Source organism: Balaenoptera borealis (assembly GCF_965194805.1).
Source record: "Balaenoptera borealis genome assembly, chromosome: 10".
Lineage (NCBI taxonomy): Eukaryota > Metazoa > Chordata > Mammalia > Artiodactyla > Balaenopteridae > Balaenoptera > Balaenoptera borealis.
Genome location: NC_138874.1, coordinates 93,696,823 through 93,713,458, shown reverse-complemented (window position 1 = coordinate 93,713,458; position 16,636 = coordinate 93,696,823). Strand labels below are relative to the sequence as shown.

Here is a 16,636-nt window from a genome sequence, read left to right as displayed (position 1 = left end):
GTTACTGAAATTTTATATCACATTAATAATTCCTTTTCCAACTTTGGACACAAAGTAAAAATTTAAAGACTCGGTGACAATTACCCTTTACAAGTCAGCACTAACTTCTCTAGCAGCTGTGAAAAGGGATGTGGAAGCTTAACTGTAGTAGCTAGAGAAGTAAGTGTATTTTGAAAAATTCCCCAGGAAGTACTAATACTCAGCCAAGTTTGAAGACAACTGCTCTAGACTGGTTTAAATCTTGGATTCTAATTCTGAGAGGTCAAATTGTAACAATAAAAAGTTATACAGCAATAGGCACACCTAAGAACTTTGCAAACCATCTACTAGCTTCATGATTCCAGGTTTTCATGACAGATTTAATCAGAGAAAAATGAAAACACCCACCACACTGTAAGTCAGGCAAAAGGAGAAGAGAAGAGAAGAGAAGAGAAGAGAAGAAGAAAAAAGAAAGCATCCAAAACACCAAAGAGATAAAGGCGAGAAATACATCACAAAGCCAGAGAAATCTAGTAATCAGAGAACAAGTTCTAAAACCTTCCAGTGGTGGGGTTTTTTCTAAGCCTTAAATTTCTTTATTAACAAAAGGGTACAAAATTCCAAGACTTTACCATCATCTCCTGCTCAAAACGCCGGAAAATTTGCTCTCGCTGTTGTTGCAGTTTGCCATTGAGCTGCTGTTGGGCTCTTTGCTCTTCTTTTTGAAGAAATCTTAATTCCCGAAGTTCCTGACGTCTGAAAAAATTTAATGGCAATGATAGAGGAAGACAGCAAAAGTTACACCTTTGAAGTAATGCTTTAAAAGAAAAAAACTTTAAAAGTAACATTTATTTTCAAATGGAAAAGTAATACAAGAATCCAAAATTAGCCAAGACTTTACTCTTGTTTCTCTATTCTTCAGACTCTGCAGAGACTTGAGAAGTCACAAAACCAGTTTAAATCATGTTGTTTCTCTACTCACCTAAGAAACCTCAATTCTTCAGTTTTGGAATCACTATCTGTAACTATCTTTGATGTTGTTACACTCACTTCCACACCATCCACAACAAATTTGCGTGTTTTCTTCAATGTTTTCTTTTGTCTTCTTGTTTCCTGAGTGAGATTTTATTTTAGTTAGGCTTTACATGGGGAATACTAGAGAGAGAAAACATTTTCTTCTTAAAAGAACAAGAACAAGAAACTGAACAGCTATGAAGACTATGAAGACTACACACATAAAGTATGAATAGAAAGCAGTAAGACAACTTTGAAACCAATTATATCATCTCACACCTCATCTGACTTTCACATGATTTTACAGATAAAATCAAATTTTTTTCAAGTGAAATTATGCATTTTGATGATGTGCATGTAGAATTTTTATGATACCACATCATAATTAGGCACCAATGGTAACAAGCAATTCACAAAAAAGAGTAATTAGTACAACTTTCACATGTTAACCATTCTTTCCTCTTTTTATCTTGTAGGTTCTCAGATACCTCTGCTTTTCTGTTTTAGAAGCACTTACAAAGCAATTAAAAATGAATTCATGGGGCTCATCCCTTAGAGAATCTAAATCAACAGGTCTGAGGGTGGCTGAGAATTTCATTTTGAAAGGCTCCCAGATAACTTTTAAACACTGCCAGGACTGGGATTCAAAATCCATTTCATCAACAACAATAGTATCACCAGCCCTCTTCCATCTCAGGGCCAGAGATGGATGAGTGATTTTAGAGTTACTAGAAAGACAGCACCTCTACTGCACTCCCCAAATACCAGATCTGCCTGTTAGCTATTGCCCAAAATTCTTTATCAAGACCAAACTCTTCATTCCTCAGTTGGTTATCCTAATGCTTTTTAAAAGCAAAGAGAAATAACAGAAGTATAACACTGCTACAAATACATCTTGGTAAACATGTAAGTATTCAGAACAGATAATTGCTTAGTTTTGATAGGTGGAAAAGGTTAGAAAGCAGAGGGAGCAAAAGGGGAATGTGAAAATACTACATTCAAAATGCATTAGAATTTTTAAGTTGATCTTTGGCACTTTCCAATCACCTTTCTTCAGCCTCTTACTGTTGTAGTCTCTAGGCTTCCAGTATTCTCACACTGCTCTCCCTAAGCCCTGGACTACGGCCACCCGAAACCAGACTTCCTCTAAAACCTAAAGTGGGCATGCTCCAAAAATAAATCTACCTCCCTGTAACCTCCAAATTTTCCATTTCTTCAGTTCCTACTGAAGTATCCACAACTAATATCACCTTAATTCTCACAGAAGTATCTGCATTTTTTGGAAAGGCTATTAAGTCAGTGAATGGACTTCATATTAATGGAATTTCAACAGGGAAACAACCTGAAAACTGCAGACCATCTAAGCAATACATGTAATAATCTGGGGCAGATACGCAGGCTGATCAGTCATGCCCTGGCATCCTATCCCTAAGGTCAATTTTCTTCAGTTCTTTCTGCTTTTCTGCCACCTGTCAATCCAGAGTCTCACCTGTATCAGAATTCCATGGGATCTTTTGCTATAAATACTGATTCTCTGGCCCCACTCCATACTTCTACACAGCTCCCCCTAGTAACTCAGATTGGAGAATTATGCTTAAAAGCTCCAAGTGTTCAAGGTTTAGTGTTTGGCTCTGTTCCCACGATGATTCTCACGGCAGTAGTGATTGCTATGACTGAGGAGGTAAGAGTGGTCACCGCACGTGCCAGTGGTAACAAGGGCTGTTTATACCCTAAACATTCTTAAAAAGAGATCATTCTTTCAAGTCCTCAATTCTTTCATATACTGCTGATTCTTGCTACAATTATACCTAGGTATGTACAATAGGAAAACCCAAATTCCAGTAAGCAACTGTATTATACTATTGATATCAAGTTGGCAAAAATAGGTAGGTACTACCAAAAAATTTAAAGATTACATCCAGAATCTCTTTAGTGTTTTTTTTTAATTGATTGCCCTCATAGGCCTTAAGAATTTTATAGGGTTAATACTACACTGATTTAGTGTTGTTCTGTTTTCAAGACATCAGTTTCACACAAACTCTCTACTGCCAAAATAACAAAGAAAAACCCAAACAAGGACCCGTGTACACTTACTTGTAAAGATATTGATCCATTGTCTTTAGTTTTGCTTAGGAAGCTAGAGATGGATAAATTCAAGTCAATGCTGCTATTATCAGCAGTGGAACCAGTGCCTGAATCAGTATCATTTTCCTTTTGATTCTCAGATTCTGGTAACATGGTTTCAGTTTTTGATAAAGCACCTATTTCTCCTTTATTTTCTGCATCTTCGGGGTTGATATTAATACTGGGTATTAGAACAGGCTGAGGTTCACCAGGCTGTGAAGTGGCAGGAACTTGAGGTTCTGTTTTAATTGGCACTTCGCATGGAATATCTTTCTGTTCTGTGTCCATCTGAGCAGTGGCTTCATGAGCATCCCGAGTTTCACTTTCTAAAGCCTTTTGGTCACTATCAGTCACCGCACTTCTGACCTCCATTCCTTCAGTGCTGCTTGATTCAGTAATCTCAACTTCATTTGTCCCGAGCTCCTCATTGGCCTCCACTATGTTCTCTGAACTGCTGATTAATTGTTCCTCACCTTTACCTTCTACAGATTTTTGATCTATCTCATTAGTTTCAACTATTTCTTTAATAGAAACTTCCTCAGCACCACCAGCCTCAGGGCCCTCTGTGGACTTGATCACTAATTTCTGGCCTGCTTCACCCACTTCTTTCCCATCATTACTCTGAGCATCCTCAGCACTGTTTTCAGTTGCCTTCTGAGCAACGTCTTCTGCCTCATTTGTTCCTATCACTTTGCTTGTATCACTGATCATATCTTTTTCGGTTTTGTCATCTCTTCCCAATTTCTCGAGGGTGTCTTCCTTTGTAAACTCAACTTCACTTTCAATTGCCTGAATATCTGACTCTTTTTCTCCAGTCTCTTGAGAAACTAAATCCATTGTCTGAATAGTAGTGTCTTCAATTTCTTCAGATTTTATAAACTTATTTTCAAATATCTGTTGCTTTTCTCGATCCCCTTCTTCCTCAGGTTTCAGATTCTGTTCAATATTTGTTTCTGAAGTTATCATTATGTCATTTTCTTTTCCTTCATTGACTGAATTAATGTTCACTGTTTCATGGTCTTCTGTGTCAGGTAGATTTTCAAGCTTGGGTCTCTTCTCCTCTCTCCCATTTTCCTCGATTATTGTTGCTCTATTATGAAGTTCAGCCATAGCTTCTAAATGAGTATCATTAACATGTTCATTAATGCCTACCACAGTATTTTCAGATTCATCAGTGGCGGGTTTTTCAGTAAGAATTTTACCGTTAAATTTATCTTCAGAAGTATTACGTTCTGTTTTTTCTGAGACAGATTCCAAAATACAAGCATTTTGTGAAAGCTTATCTTCTTCAGAGCTGGCAATACTAAGGTCAGAGGAGGCACGCTTACTTGCAGGTATTGGCTAAAAAAGATTTTATACAGTTTTAGTGTTAAAACATAATTTCAAGATGGTAACCAAAACAACGTTTCATATATAAGAATGATTTAATTCATATATATAATGATTTAATATCTTTATTCAGTAAAATTTGATGAAATTATAAAAATAACTTAAAGAATTGACAAATCTTCACATAATAAATATGACAAAAATGGGTAGCAAGGAGCAAACTTGAAAACAAGGAGCAAACTTAATAAATCTTCACCTCTAAAATTAAAGGTTTTTGTAATGCTACCCGTCAATTAATTCTTAGACACAGCTGCAATCATACCTCAAAACTCAACTCTAAAAATTACCTAAATGAAATTTCCTTTCTAAATACTGACCAGAGAATTTTCTGTTTCTTCATCATCATCCTCCTCTTTGCCATCTTCAACTTCTTCTGTTACTTCAGCCTTTGCCTCTGCAATCAATTCTCGAATTGGTTTGTTGGAATCAACAGTCACAAAGGGATGCTGTTTGATCATTAAAAAGAGCATACTCAGTAACAACTGAAATGCTTGTGAAGTAAATTTCAAATATATAAAACACATTGTTATGTGGCAAAAATATAAACATATAAGTAGAAAAAATACAAACAACTTCAGATGATATTACATCTGGGAAAAGAAGGAGGGGGAGGGAATTGAGCAGGAGTAGAGGCTGCCTGCAACTGTATCTGTACCTTTTTTTAAGAATCTGAAAGAAATACGTCAAAAATGATAACATATTACATCTGGGTAGTAGGTATATGTACTTTTCTGCATGTCTGAAAATTTCATAACCTAAAATCTAAATTAAAATTTAAAGCAAGTTTCAAGTACATTACTAGTTTTAGAAAGTAACAATATGTTTACAATATGTTTAATTGTTAGAAAGTAACAATATGTATAAAGCCTCAATAAAAGAATTACAAAAAGCTTTAAAGTTCTGTTAAAAGTATCTATCTCCTACACTGTTGGTGGGACTGTAAATTGGTACAGCCACTAGGGAGAACAGTATGCAGGTTCCTTAAAAAACTAAAAATAGAGCTACCATATGACCCAGCAATCCCACTCCTAGGCACGTATCTGGAGAAAACCATAATTTGAAAGGATGCATTCTCCCCGATGTTCACTGCAGCACTATTTACAATAGCCAGGACATGGAAGCAACCTAAGTGTCCATTGACAGAGGAATGGATAAAGAAGATGTGGTACATATATACAATGGAATATTACTCAGCCATAAAAAGGAATGAAATAGTGCCATTTGCAGAGACACGGATGGACCTAGAGATTGTCATACAGAGTGAAGTAAGTCAGAAAAACAAATATCGTATAATATCACTTATATGTGGAATCTAGAAAAATGGTACAGATGAACAAAGTCACAGATGTGGAGAACAAACTTATGGTTACCAATGGGGGGGAAGGGGGGGTAGGACGAACTGGGAGACTGGGATTGACATATATACACTACTATGCATAAAATAGATAACTAATGAGAACCTACTGTTTAGCACGGGAACTCTACTCAATGATCTGTGGTGACCTGAATGGGAAGGAAATCTAAAAAAGAGGGGATATGTGTATACGTGTACCTGATTCACTTGTTGTACAGCAGAAACTAATACAACATTGTAAAGAACTATACTCCAATAAAAATTAATAAAAAGTGTCTATAAACATCTGGTTTTTGACATAGTTCTAATATCCTTAAGAGTAAGAAGATATTTTATTCACCTCTGTACACTCAGCACTTGGTGTTTGTCACAGATTAAGGCCTTCAAATGGGGGGGTAGTGAAATAATAAGAGAAAGTGTGTTCCAAGGATATACTTGTTGCACAGAGAAAGGCAATTTTTCCTGCTTCTCCCCCCAGATAAATAGATCAATCTAAAAAACTATAATGGAGGAGTTGTACTCAACCTAACAGTAACTGCCTCAAGACTTGTCATGCTATTTCTCTACCTATACTATTATTTGACAAAATTTTATTTCAAATATTACAAACAAGTTCTGCTATAAAACAAAATTATCCAATCACTTTAACACCATTTTTTAAAAGTTAGCAATATTTACTGAACATTTACCCTCACTGTAAGGGACATTAAAAAAAAATTAATTAGCTCATGGCCCCTGCCACCAAGGTGCTTGTTTTCTACTAACTGGAGAGACAAAATGTAAGTAACTGACAAAGTGGAAATAACTAAACAAAATGAAAAAAACACAATTAAACTGAATCAAAAAAGCATACGAGAAATTTAAAAGCTAAATAAATGCCCTTTAGTAAAAGCAGCAAATGTTTGTAAAGCAAATGTTAACTACTACATTGAATCTTGAGTGAGTTTGCACAGGGAAACTCAAGTGGAAAGAGGGCACACTGAAGGAATCTGAAACTGTATTCCTCTTAAAGAGATGTTACAACAATTATATGGTTTGCCATTGTCATACTACTCTTATCTTACCTGCAGTAGCTGAGATGTAGTCCACCTAGAATCCACATTCTTTTCCAAGCATTTCTTTAGAAAGTCCTTAAAATTTGAAGACCTTCAAAATAAAATTTTAATAATGACATTCTATTTTTCTTTTAAAATCAAAACTGAGAAATTATGGTTAAGTTCCATTATGTATGTAACAGTATTAATTCAACATAAGAAAACTAGCTATGAGAATATTAATATTTCATAAGTCATTTATCTACAAATACAAGTTACATATATGTAAATAGGTTCATAGTTTAAGTCATTGAGATACAGCCATATATCCATAAGTATGCTAAAAATCACAAAAATTCTTCCATTATATTAAACTCCACAAATACAGATCAATCACATATATGCCTCACTTTCTCAAAGTACAGAAAATATCTCTTTCATGTAGAACTCAAATCACTGGTATTTTTTAATTTATGGGGAAAGTTAGTTACAGGAGTTTATATGGTCCTTAAGTCTTGAAAATACACCAAAAATCAGTTTTCTACTTCATACAATCTTTGCACCATGTACCTAAATTTAAATACCTTTGGAAAGTTGGAAGAATAAAGCATCAAGTTTTGCTTCTTAAAAAATATTGTTTAGGAATACTTTACCATTTTGATGGCTGTGCTAATGTAGGGGGCTCAGATTTTGCTATTTTTAGCAGCACTCGCATTGGATTTAATTCATGATGAGGTGGTTCTATCTCAGCCATTTCTATTAAAGTGATACCCAGGGACCAAACATCAGCTTTGTAGTCATAGGGTCTGTCCTTAGATGTTTCACACATGACTACCTCAGGAGCCATCCTATGAAGACAGAGAACTGAAAATTAAGATGTTTAACTTAAGAGCAGTGATCACAAACCACATGAAAGATAGACAGTATAATTGATTATGTGGACAAAATTAATGAGTAATAATAACTGTTGACATAACTAACGCTGCAAATCCATAAAACTGAATACATACCAATAGGGTGTGCCGATAAAGGAATCTCTCCTTTGAATTGTCCTTGTATTTTTAGCTGATACTCCAAAATCCGCTTGAAATAATCATACAAAAGTATTAATGATAGTTTTTAAGCAAAGAACGCTATATTATTCAACATAAGGGAAAAGCATATCAAGTCTTTAATAAGGCCACTGTTATTAAAGGGTAAGCAAAATAGAAAGAGAAATAACTCTCTATCATCCTAATTTTGACCACCCTCTTTCTACCATACCCCACCCCCCAAAAAGAAACTGCCAAAGGAAAGGTTCCATCATTAATACACTTGATACCACCATCCTTACACATCTTCAGATCACAAATTCTCCAGAATTGAAAAAAAAAAATAGTAACTTTAAAATAGATCAGTCTATCCACTTCACCAAAATAAATGCCAACTAGTGCTATATGTTACAATTAAATTAAGGGACATTTTTTCTATAGTGTGAAAAACAGAAATTATACCAAAGCAGCCTTTATGACAGCATATGTCTTGCTAACTTCCGCATAAAATTATATCACAAAGAAAAAAATTAGGAACGATGCTTTCTAATTTAAATTATAGGGCACAGCAACATTATAGCTTTATCAGTTGTTAACTCCTTTTCAGCTTAGAGCTCAATCGTTAATAGCAACATAAAATTGCTATTGCTGCATAAATTACCTCATGCCATATACATTTAACTTTTAAAGTTTCATTTGACATGCCACGATTCTCAAAACTGAATAAATACCAAAAATCTCGTATTTAGTATTCATGCCCCAAGGCCTGGCACAGAATATACACACAATAAATGTCAGCTACTGTTATTAATCATATGTGTAATTTTAACCGTCGTGATACTCTGGCAGTAGAACTCTTAAAACTCATGAAATCCTGCCCTATATTCTAATTTATGTCTATTATATAGTTCTTTCTTTTCTTTTTTTGACCATGTAGTTCTCCTGCTTAAAACATCTTGGCAGCTACCTATTGCCTGTAGAATGATGTTTAAGCTTCTTAATATGGTGTATGAAGTCTTTTGTTATACTAGATATGTCATTAATGTTTTATAATTAAATTAATAAATGAATTTGCCAATAGAACATACTATACTTGGAAGATATATCTGCAGAAAATACCACATAAATAGATGTATTCAGGACTCTCCATCCCTATTACCCCCCTACTTCCTCAACTTATAACTTGCCATGTTTCCGCAGGACGGGATTGAGATCACAATATGAAATTTCTGCCAGAAGAGGTTTTCTACTCAGGTAGAGTCAGCTCAGTACGTATTCCAGTGTGTTCCCAGAACCTACTAATGGTCTATTCTTTTTAACTTTTTTCCCCTCAGAACATGACTGGGAAAGGAGGTCGAGAAACAGGCCTAAACCACAAAGGTCCACTGTCAACATTCGTACCTCTCGAAGCACTCTTATGAGTAGGAGGTAAACTAAGGAGGGACAAGAAGCCATCTTCATTTTTGTGCAAAGGGGAAAACTAAGGTCATTATGTGTTTTACAGTTCTACTTATAATGATATGGCATATATATGTTGGTCTGTTAAAATAGAATTTTACATACTTATTTCCATTTGTAACAATGTGATCTGACAAGATCATAAAAATTTGATTATTGTAATGTATATATGGTTCTTGAGGATAGTATGGTTCTATATGCATCTGTGTACACTTAATACGATGTCACAGAATTGGAAGGTTCTCTGTATTTATGAATTAATGAAACAAAGTGCAACTATTTTAAATGTCAACCAACTCAAAACTATTTTGGCATTCCTAAATCTTTAAAAATATACTTATTTTCAATGGCATGCATTATTTTACACAAAAGTATATTCCTGTATTCAAATAAGATTTTAGTACACTTACAGAAAAACATGCACTAAAAAAGATCAAAATTATATTTCAAAACAAGCTACAAGACTAAAAAATGATGACATAAAAGAGTAACAGAAGTCACAATTTTAAAACTCATAAATGAGGTGACAGAACTCAAGGTAAAATTAGAAATAAAAAACAATTTTAGAAACAAAGGCTAAAGTAGGAGGAATGCAAGAGCAAATAAACACAACAAATTCACACCCATTACCACTTCACACCCATTAGGATAGTTATCATCAAAAATACAGAAAATAAAAAATGCTGGCAAGGAGGTGGAGAAATTGGAACTCTTGTGCATTGGTGTGGAAACATAAATTGGTGCAACCACTGTGGAAAATGGTATGGTGGTTCCTCAAAAAATTAAACAGAGAATTACCATATGATCCAGCAATTCCACTTCTGGGTATATACCCAAAAGAACTGAAAGCTGGGACTCAAGTAGATATTGTACACCCATGTTCATAGCAGCATTATTCACAAGAGCCAAAAGGTGGAAGCAACCAAAGCGTCCATCAATGGATGAATGGATAAATAAAATGTGGTGTATACATATAACAGAATATTATTCAGCCTTAAAAAGGAAGAAAATTGGGCTTCCCTGGTGGCGCAGTGGTTGAGAATCTGCCTGCCAATGCAGGGGACACGGGTTCGAGCCCTGGTCTGGGAAGATCCCACATGCCGCGGAGCAACTGGGCCCGTGAGCCTCAGCTACTGAGCCTGTGCGTCTGGAGCCTGTGCTCCGCAACAAGAGAGGCTGCGATAGTGAGAGGCCCGCGCACCGTGATGAAGAGTGACCCCCGCTCGCCGCAACTAGAGAAAGCCGTCGCACAGAAACGAAGACCCAACAACACAGCTAAAAATAAATAAATAAATAAATAAATAAATTAAAAAAAAAAAAAAAAAAAAAAAGGAAGAAAATTAACACATGCTACACCATGGATGAACCTTAAAGACATTATGCTAAGTAAAATAAGCCAGTCACAAAAGGACAAGTATTGCAGGATTCCACTTATATGGGGTACGCAGAGTAGTCAAATTCACAGAGACAGAAAGTAGAATGGTTACCAGGGGCTGGGGGAAGGAGGAAATGGGGACTTAAGCGTTTTAATGTGTACAGAGTTTCAGTTGAGGAAGATGAAAAGGTTCTGGAGAGGGGTGGTGGTGTTGGTTGCACGACAGTGTGAATGCACTGTATGCTATGGAACTGTACACTTAAAAATGGTTAGGACAGTAAATTTTAAGTATATTTCACCACAATGAAAAAAAATGAAGAAAGATAAAAAGAACCTGAGAGAAAGTTATAAATACTGATGATTGTCAAGTCCAACAAAAAGATAATAAAAGTCTCTAAAGGAGAAAGTCAGTGCAAGGGAACAGAATAAATACTCACATCTATAATTACAGAAAACCTTCCTGGGGGGCGGGGGGTGAGCGGGAAACAAAAAAACAACACTTAGAAAAGTTTAGTCAAAGTTTAGTCCTTAAAAAAACAGTCTTTGGCATCTAGGCAAAAAGAGCACATGACTTACACGAGAAAGAAAATGAGATTTTCATCAGACTTTTCAATAACACTTTATGACAGAAGAAAACAGAGGAACATATTTTAGATATTCAAGGAAAGAAATGTGAACCAAGGATTTTCTATCCAGCAAAGCTGACCTTCAAAGTATAAAGGGTAGAAGTGTTACCATTATATAAGAACTCAGAGAGCCCTTTCAGAGAAATCTACCAGAGAATGAACTTCAGACAACCAACATAACCAAAGAGACATGAACAAGAGCAGTGGTGAGCGCTGAATATAGAAATGAAGGTTAAAATGAGTAATTACAGAATACTCCAAATCTATCATCAATGTTCTTGAGAAGCAAGATTCTCAGGACAGAAGAAAAGCGATACAGATGTAATACAGAAGGGGCTAAGGGAAGAAAAAAAAAAAGGCTTTATCCTGAATTTGAATAGGACGTATGTAGGAACTCATGAGAGCCTAGCTCTGTCCTTTGGAAAGGCCTAGAATGAAGGCGAATCCAGAAACTATAAGCATGTCTAACACTCAGATTGTGGTCTTGAAATACCATGTCCTACTAAAACTTCTTCTTCAGGGCTTCCTGAAGAAATGGCTAATTACAGGTCTGAGGCAGGAAATGTAACAGATGAGCCTGAAACATCTCAACCTAACAGACAGCAAGAAATCTACCAAAGATTAGTAGAGTCATGTCAAAAAGATTAACAAACCAGCTTGAAGAAGCTCCCACTGACCAAGATGGTACAACGTGAGCTATAATAAGGATAAAAATTGTAATAGATTTGAAACCTATAAAATAAAATTCATGAATTAATAATGCCATTTAAAAAAATACTGGCCACCAACTAAGGATGAGAGAGAACCAATTCATTGTTTTTAAAGCTAAATAAATTAAAGGAAAGAATCAAGCATTTTTCCTGTCCTGTCTATATGAACTATACTCCTGAATAACCAAACAGTTGAAGGTAAGTGTCTTTTTATATAAGTATTCCTAATTTTATAATGATGATAAATGAAAATAATCAAATAACTGATGAATAATTACACCAAAATTGTTATCAAAAATAATAAGTGAGAACAAAATGATGGAATTCATTTTGCCACTCCAAAGAAAGGATCCAGGCATTAAACATCAACAGCTGCTAACATCAAAAAAAAGATCAAAAAGCCGGTATTACATGCCTCCCAATGAAAGAACACAAAACCACCTATAGTCTTGCCAAAAAAGTCAAACTTGAGACTGATGAGGCTTTTGGATTCATCTGCAAATTGAGGGAAATACAGAGAGGAACTTACTACAGTCATCAGGAGTACACAGTCAGCAAAATGCAAGATGAGAGAAACTCTACAGGTCCAACAGCCTAGGTCCTATACATCAGTGTTTCTCAACCTTTTTTTCATCTCTCTCCTAAGGAGCCTTTTTAGACATTTTTTCTGAATCCTCCCTCCCCGCCATGAAATTTTAATGCCACAGATATACTGTATCTCTGTTTGTGTATATCTATGGGCCTTTGGAGGGTCACAACCATGGTGACACTAAAATTTTTTTGTCCCCAAAGAACCAACTTTCTTTGAGAAAGCATGCCATGAGAATGCATGCCATAGATAAAATGTAAAGAGACAAAAGGAATGGCAGGGCGGTGGGGGGCAACCTATAAATTAAAAGAGACTTAAAAGAAAAAGCAGGTTTCAAATATGGGTAAGTCTAAACTCTAAAGTCTAGACATGAACACTGGGTGATAGAGCCATAAAGAAACACAAGGCAGTGATTACTACAAAAGTCAGGATATAGATTACCTGTGGAGAAGAGAGGGACAGTGTGACTGAGAGAGGGCACATGAAACAGCTGCTAGGGTGCCTGATATAGTTCTAGTTCTTTTTTTTTTCCTTGAGGCATGCGGGATCTTTCGCTGCAGCACGCGGCCTCTTTGTTGAGGCTCGCAGGCTTCTCTCTAGTTGTGGCGTGCGGGTTTTTCTCTCTAGTTGTGGCTCTCAGGCTCCAGAGAGTGTGGACTCCATAGTTTGCGGCACTTGGGCTTAGCTGCCCCGCGGCATGTGGGATCTTAGTTCCCCGACCAGGGGGGACTGAACCCTCGTACCCTGCATTGGAAGGTGGATTCTTTACCACTGGACCACCAGGGAAGTCCCATTCTATTTCTTTATCTAGGTGGTGGTTACAAAGCTATTGTGTACAAAGCTACAAGTCAATAAGCTACACAACTGTTAGTGTGGTTTTCTGTATCTGTATCCATTTCTTAATAAAAAGGTTAAAATTTAGTAGTATATCAAATTATACCTGTTTAGATGTCATGACAAAGTGAAGTGAAATGACTAAGATCACTGGTATCAGCACGGCCTTTGAATATATTTTGTTTTTAATATCCTTCCAAAATACCCAAATTTAGACTTCATCACCAGATTTTTTTTAATACGTATCTTGGGGATACTTACTTCTATTTGTATGCATATATATGAAATTCATTAATTTCCCATCTAAAATCTACATCTATTTCTCCTTATGAAATTATCATTTATTCCCTCAGTGTAAAAAACAAAATTAAAAATTCTAGTCCTTACACTTATTTTAGGCATCTTTTTCAGACTTAAGGTTAGTTACTTTGTTAGTTTAGCCAAGATACCATATCTACAAAATAGAATATAAAACTAAACATGGAAAAAGAAAACCACTAGATATGAGTTTTGGAAATGAAGATAAAACTAAGTTAGTGGTTTTACATACTATAGCATTTTCTAAATGTATTATATTTATAAGTATTAAGTCTACATACAAAAATTTAAGGGAAAAATAATTAGCCAGTCTTTTAAAAGTGTGCCATTTTAAAAATAAAAATCCATCCTTTCTTACTTTTTAAAGAGTCTTTATATGAGGTGCCTATACTTAGGAATTCTGGGAGTTAATGAATAATTATGTATCCAAGGAAGTTTTGTTTTGTTTTTTTGTCCGCACTGCATGGTGTATGGGATCTTAGTTCCCTGACCAGGGATTGAACCCGGGCCCTCAGCAGTGAAAGCGCCTAGTCCTCACCACTGGACCGCCAGGGAATTCCCTCCAAGGAAGTATCTTAAAAATTAACACCGAGGAGATACGGGGATATATGTCTATGTATAGCTGATTCACTTTGTTATAAAGCAGAAACTAACACACCATTGTAAAGCAATTATACTCCAATAAAGATGTTAAAAATAAATAAATAAATAAATAAAAGCATACAGGAATTGAAAGACCTGTACTCTGAAAACTATACAACACTGTTGAAAGATATTAAAGAAGACCTAAATAAATGGGGGGAAAAAAAAAATTAACACCGAGTAATTCTCCACGTTTCACATATTTGAATATAATTCTCCATGTTTCACATATTTGACACGTAACAAAACAATATTAAGTTACAGACATATGGGGGAAATCTCAAAGCACAAATTCAGATGTTTTATATAAAGGAATAAACTTACCCAACTTAATATCTCCATCTAAGGTAAAAAGAATATTTCCAGCCTTTAGATCTCTGTGGATGATTTTATTATCATGTAAGTAGTTCAATGCCTCTAAAGTCTGCTTACAAACTACTTGTATTTGGGACTCAGTTAATGGTCTCTCAAGCTCTACAAGGGAAACAGTAAACAAATCTGCATTTTTGTACAGTGAAAGCATATCAGCAGGCTATATAACTTTACCATCACTGTCAAAGATCATACACAATGAATTGATTTTTAAAAAACTATACACAAAACTTTCTTCACATATTATACTCAATGTTTAATTTTAGAATTTTATTACAATTATCCAAGAATATAAAAATAATTAGGCTGATTTCTTAACTTACTGAATGTCTCTAAACAATAAGATAAATATATATGTATAAATGTTTGAAATCACTTGACTTTTTTAAAGTAGAATTGAAGATATAAACATGAAGAACAAAAAACCATTTACCAAGCATCACAGCATCCACTGCTCCACCTGCACAAAATTCAATGAGGATCTGCAGGCAAATAAAAAAGCATGTGTCTAACACGACATTGAGTTTGAGTATTTTTTCTTCAATTTAGCATAAAAGATAAAGAAATAGCTATAAAATAACCTAGGTTACAGAAACAATAGTATGCTAACAACCATAAAGGTTTTCTTTGTAAAAAGAGTTACAAGTCTTAATGACATACAACTAAGAAAGCACAAAGAGAACACATTGTGGAAATATGTGCATTTTTGTTAATCATCATTTTTAGTGTCCCTGCTTCTGTAAAATTACCAGGTATAGAATTTTTATTCAGGACAGTATTATATATCCATTTCATCACCACTGAAAGATTTTATACTCTCCTTTTTAAGGTAACTATTGTGAAGTAAGTGATCAAGTATATTTTTAAACTTTATTTCTAGGAATAAACCCTGAAAAGAGAAACTTTTAGTTTTTCTAAAAAATAGGAAAACAAACATATACAAAAGCTTCAGATCCTAGCTCAATTATCACTTCTTGATGGATGCCTTCCCAGACCTCCCTGGTACATACCACCATGCACCTTTCTTTCTTAACCCTTATCACAGTTTTAATTTTATATTTATTATGATTCTTTGATTAATTAATGTCTATCTCTCCCACTAAACTGTCCCTCACAGTTGTCCAGCTTTTTATTTTGTAATAGTCTCAAGTAAAGATCTCATCTATTTATTAAGTTGTCTAGGAATTCATTTTCATTACTATCTCTGGAAACATTCTGCTAGAACTCTGAACAGCTATATTAGAAGGCACCACACTAATAATAACTATAGATTTTTTTTTAATTACATACCTTAACAAATTGTGTAGCTTCACACTTTTTTCTCCTCTGTATAACAACACTTTATTTTTTACAGGAGCTTGCCAATAAATTGTTTTGAAATTCATTATATCATATGAAAAATAATTTGAGACACAGATCATTACTCATCCTAGAGATGAGTAAACAAGTCATAAAGGTTAATTGACTTATTCAAGCTCCTGCCTAGCATCACCAAAATCAAAAAATAAAGGCCTTTTGATTCCCAATCAGGTACAGCTTGTACAATCTACTCTTCTTTCATAACACATTGTTTCTTCCTTCAAGGAGAAAAAACTGAAACTCCATTTCAAAAAGTCCTCTTGATTAAATTAGTATCGGTGCAGAGCAAGTGACTGACTGGTTATTATACTAAATATTAACATTTTACTTATATATTTATTTATGCCTAATATTTCCTAAAAATGAATAAAATTTTTACATACAGACTTGGCCACTACATCATGCACTAAAGTTGGGCTTGATAATAT

The 16,636-nt window shown here is 34.9% G+C and overlaps 1 protein-coding gene across 4 annotated transcripts in view; it reads right to left on the bottom strand.

The window, feature by feature from the left end:
* SLK (STE20 like kinase) overlaps positions 1-16,636 on the bottom strand; it is a gene marked incomplete at its 5' end in the record, with an annotated part of 54,944 nt that overhangs the window by 21,344 nt on the left and 16,964 nt on the right. For 3 of the 4 annotated variants that reach the window (XM_082408255.1, XM_082408256.1, XM_082408257.1), the window contains 9 exons: positions 612-735; positions 962-1,092; positions 3,088-4,458; positions 4,824-4,952; positions 6,925-7,006; positions 7,548-7,742; positions 7,905-7,977; positions 14,802-14,951; positions 15,283-15,331. In XM_082408255.1, the coding sequence (XP_082264381.1) occupies positions 612-735; positions 962-1,092; positions 3,088-4,458; positions 4,824-4,952; positions 6,925-7,006; positions 7,548-7,742; positions 7,905-7,977; positions 14,802-14,951; positions 15,283-15,331 (2,304 nt within the window). The remainder of the gene's footprint in view (positions 1-611; positions 736-961; positions 1,093-3,087; positions 4,459-4,823; positions 4,953-6,924; positions 7,007-7,547; positions 7,743-7,904; positions 7,978-14,801; positions 14,952-15,282; positions 15,332-16,636) is intronic. The other variant, XM_082408258.1, reaches the window with a different exon arrangement.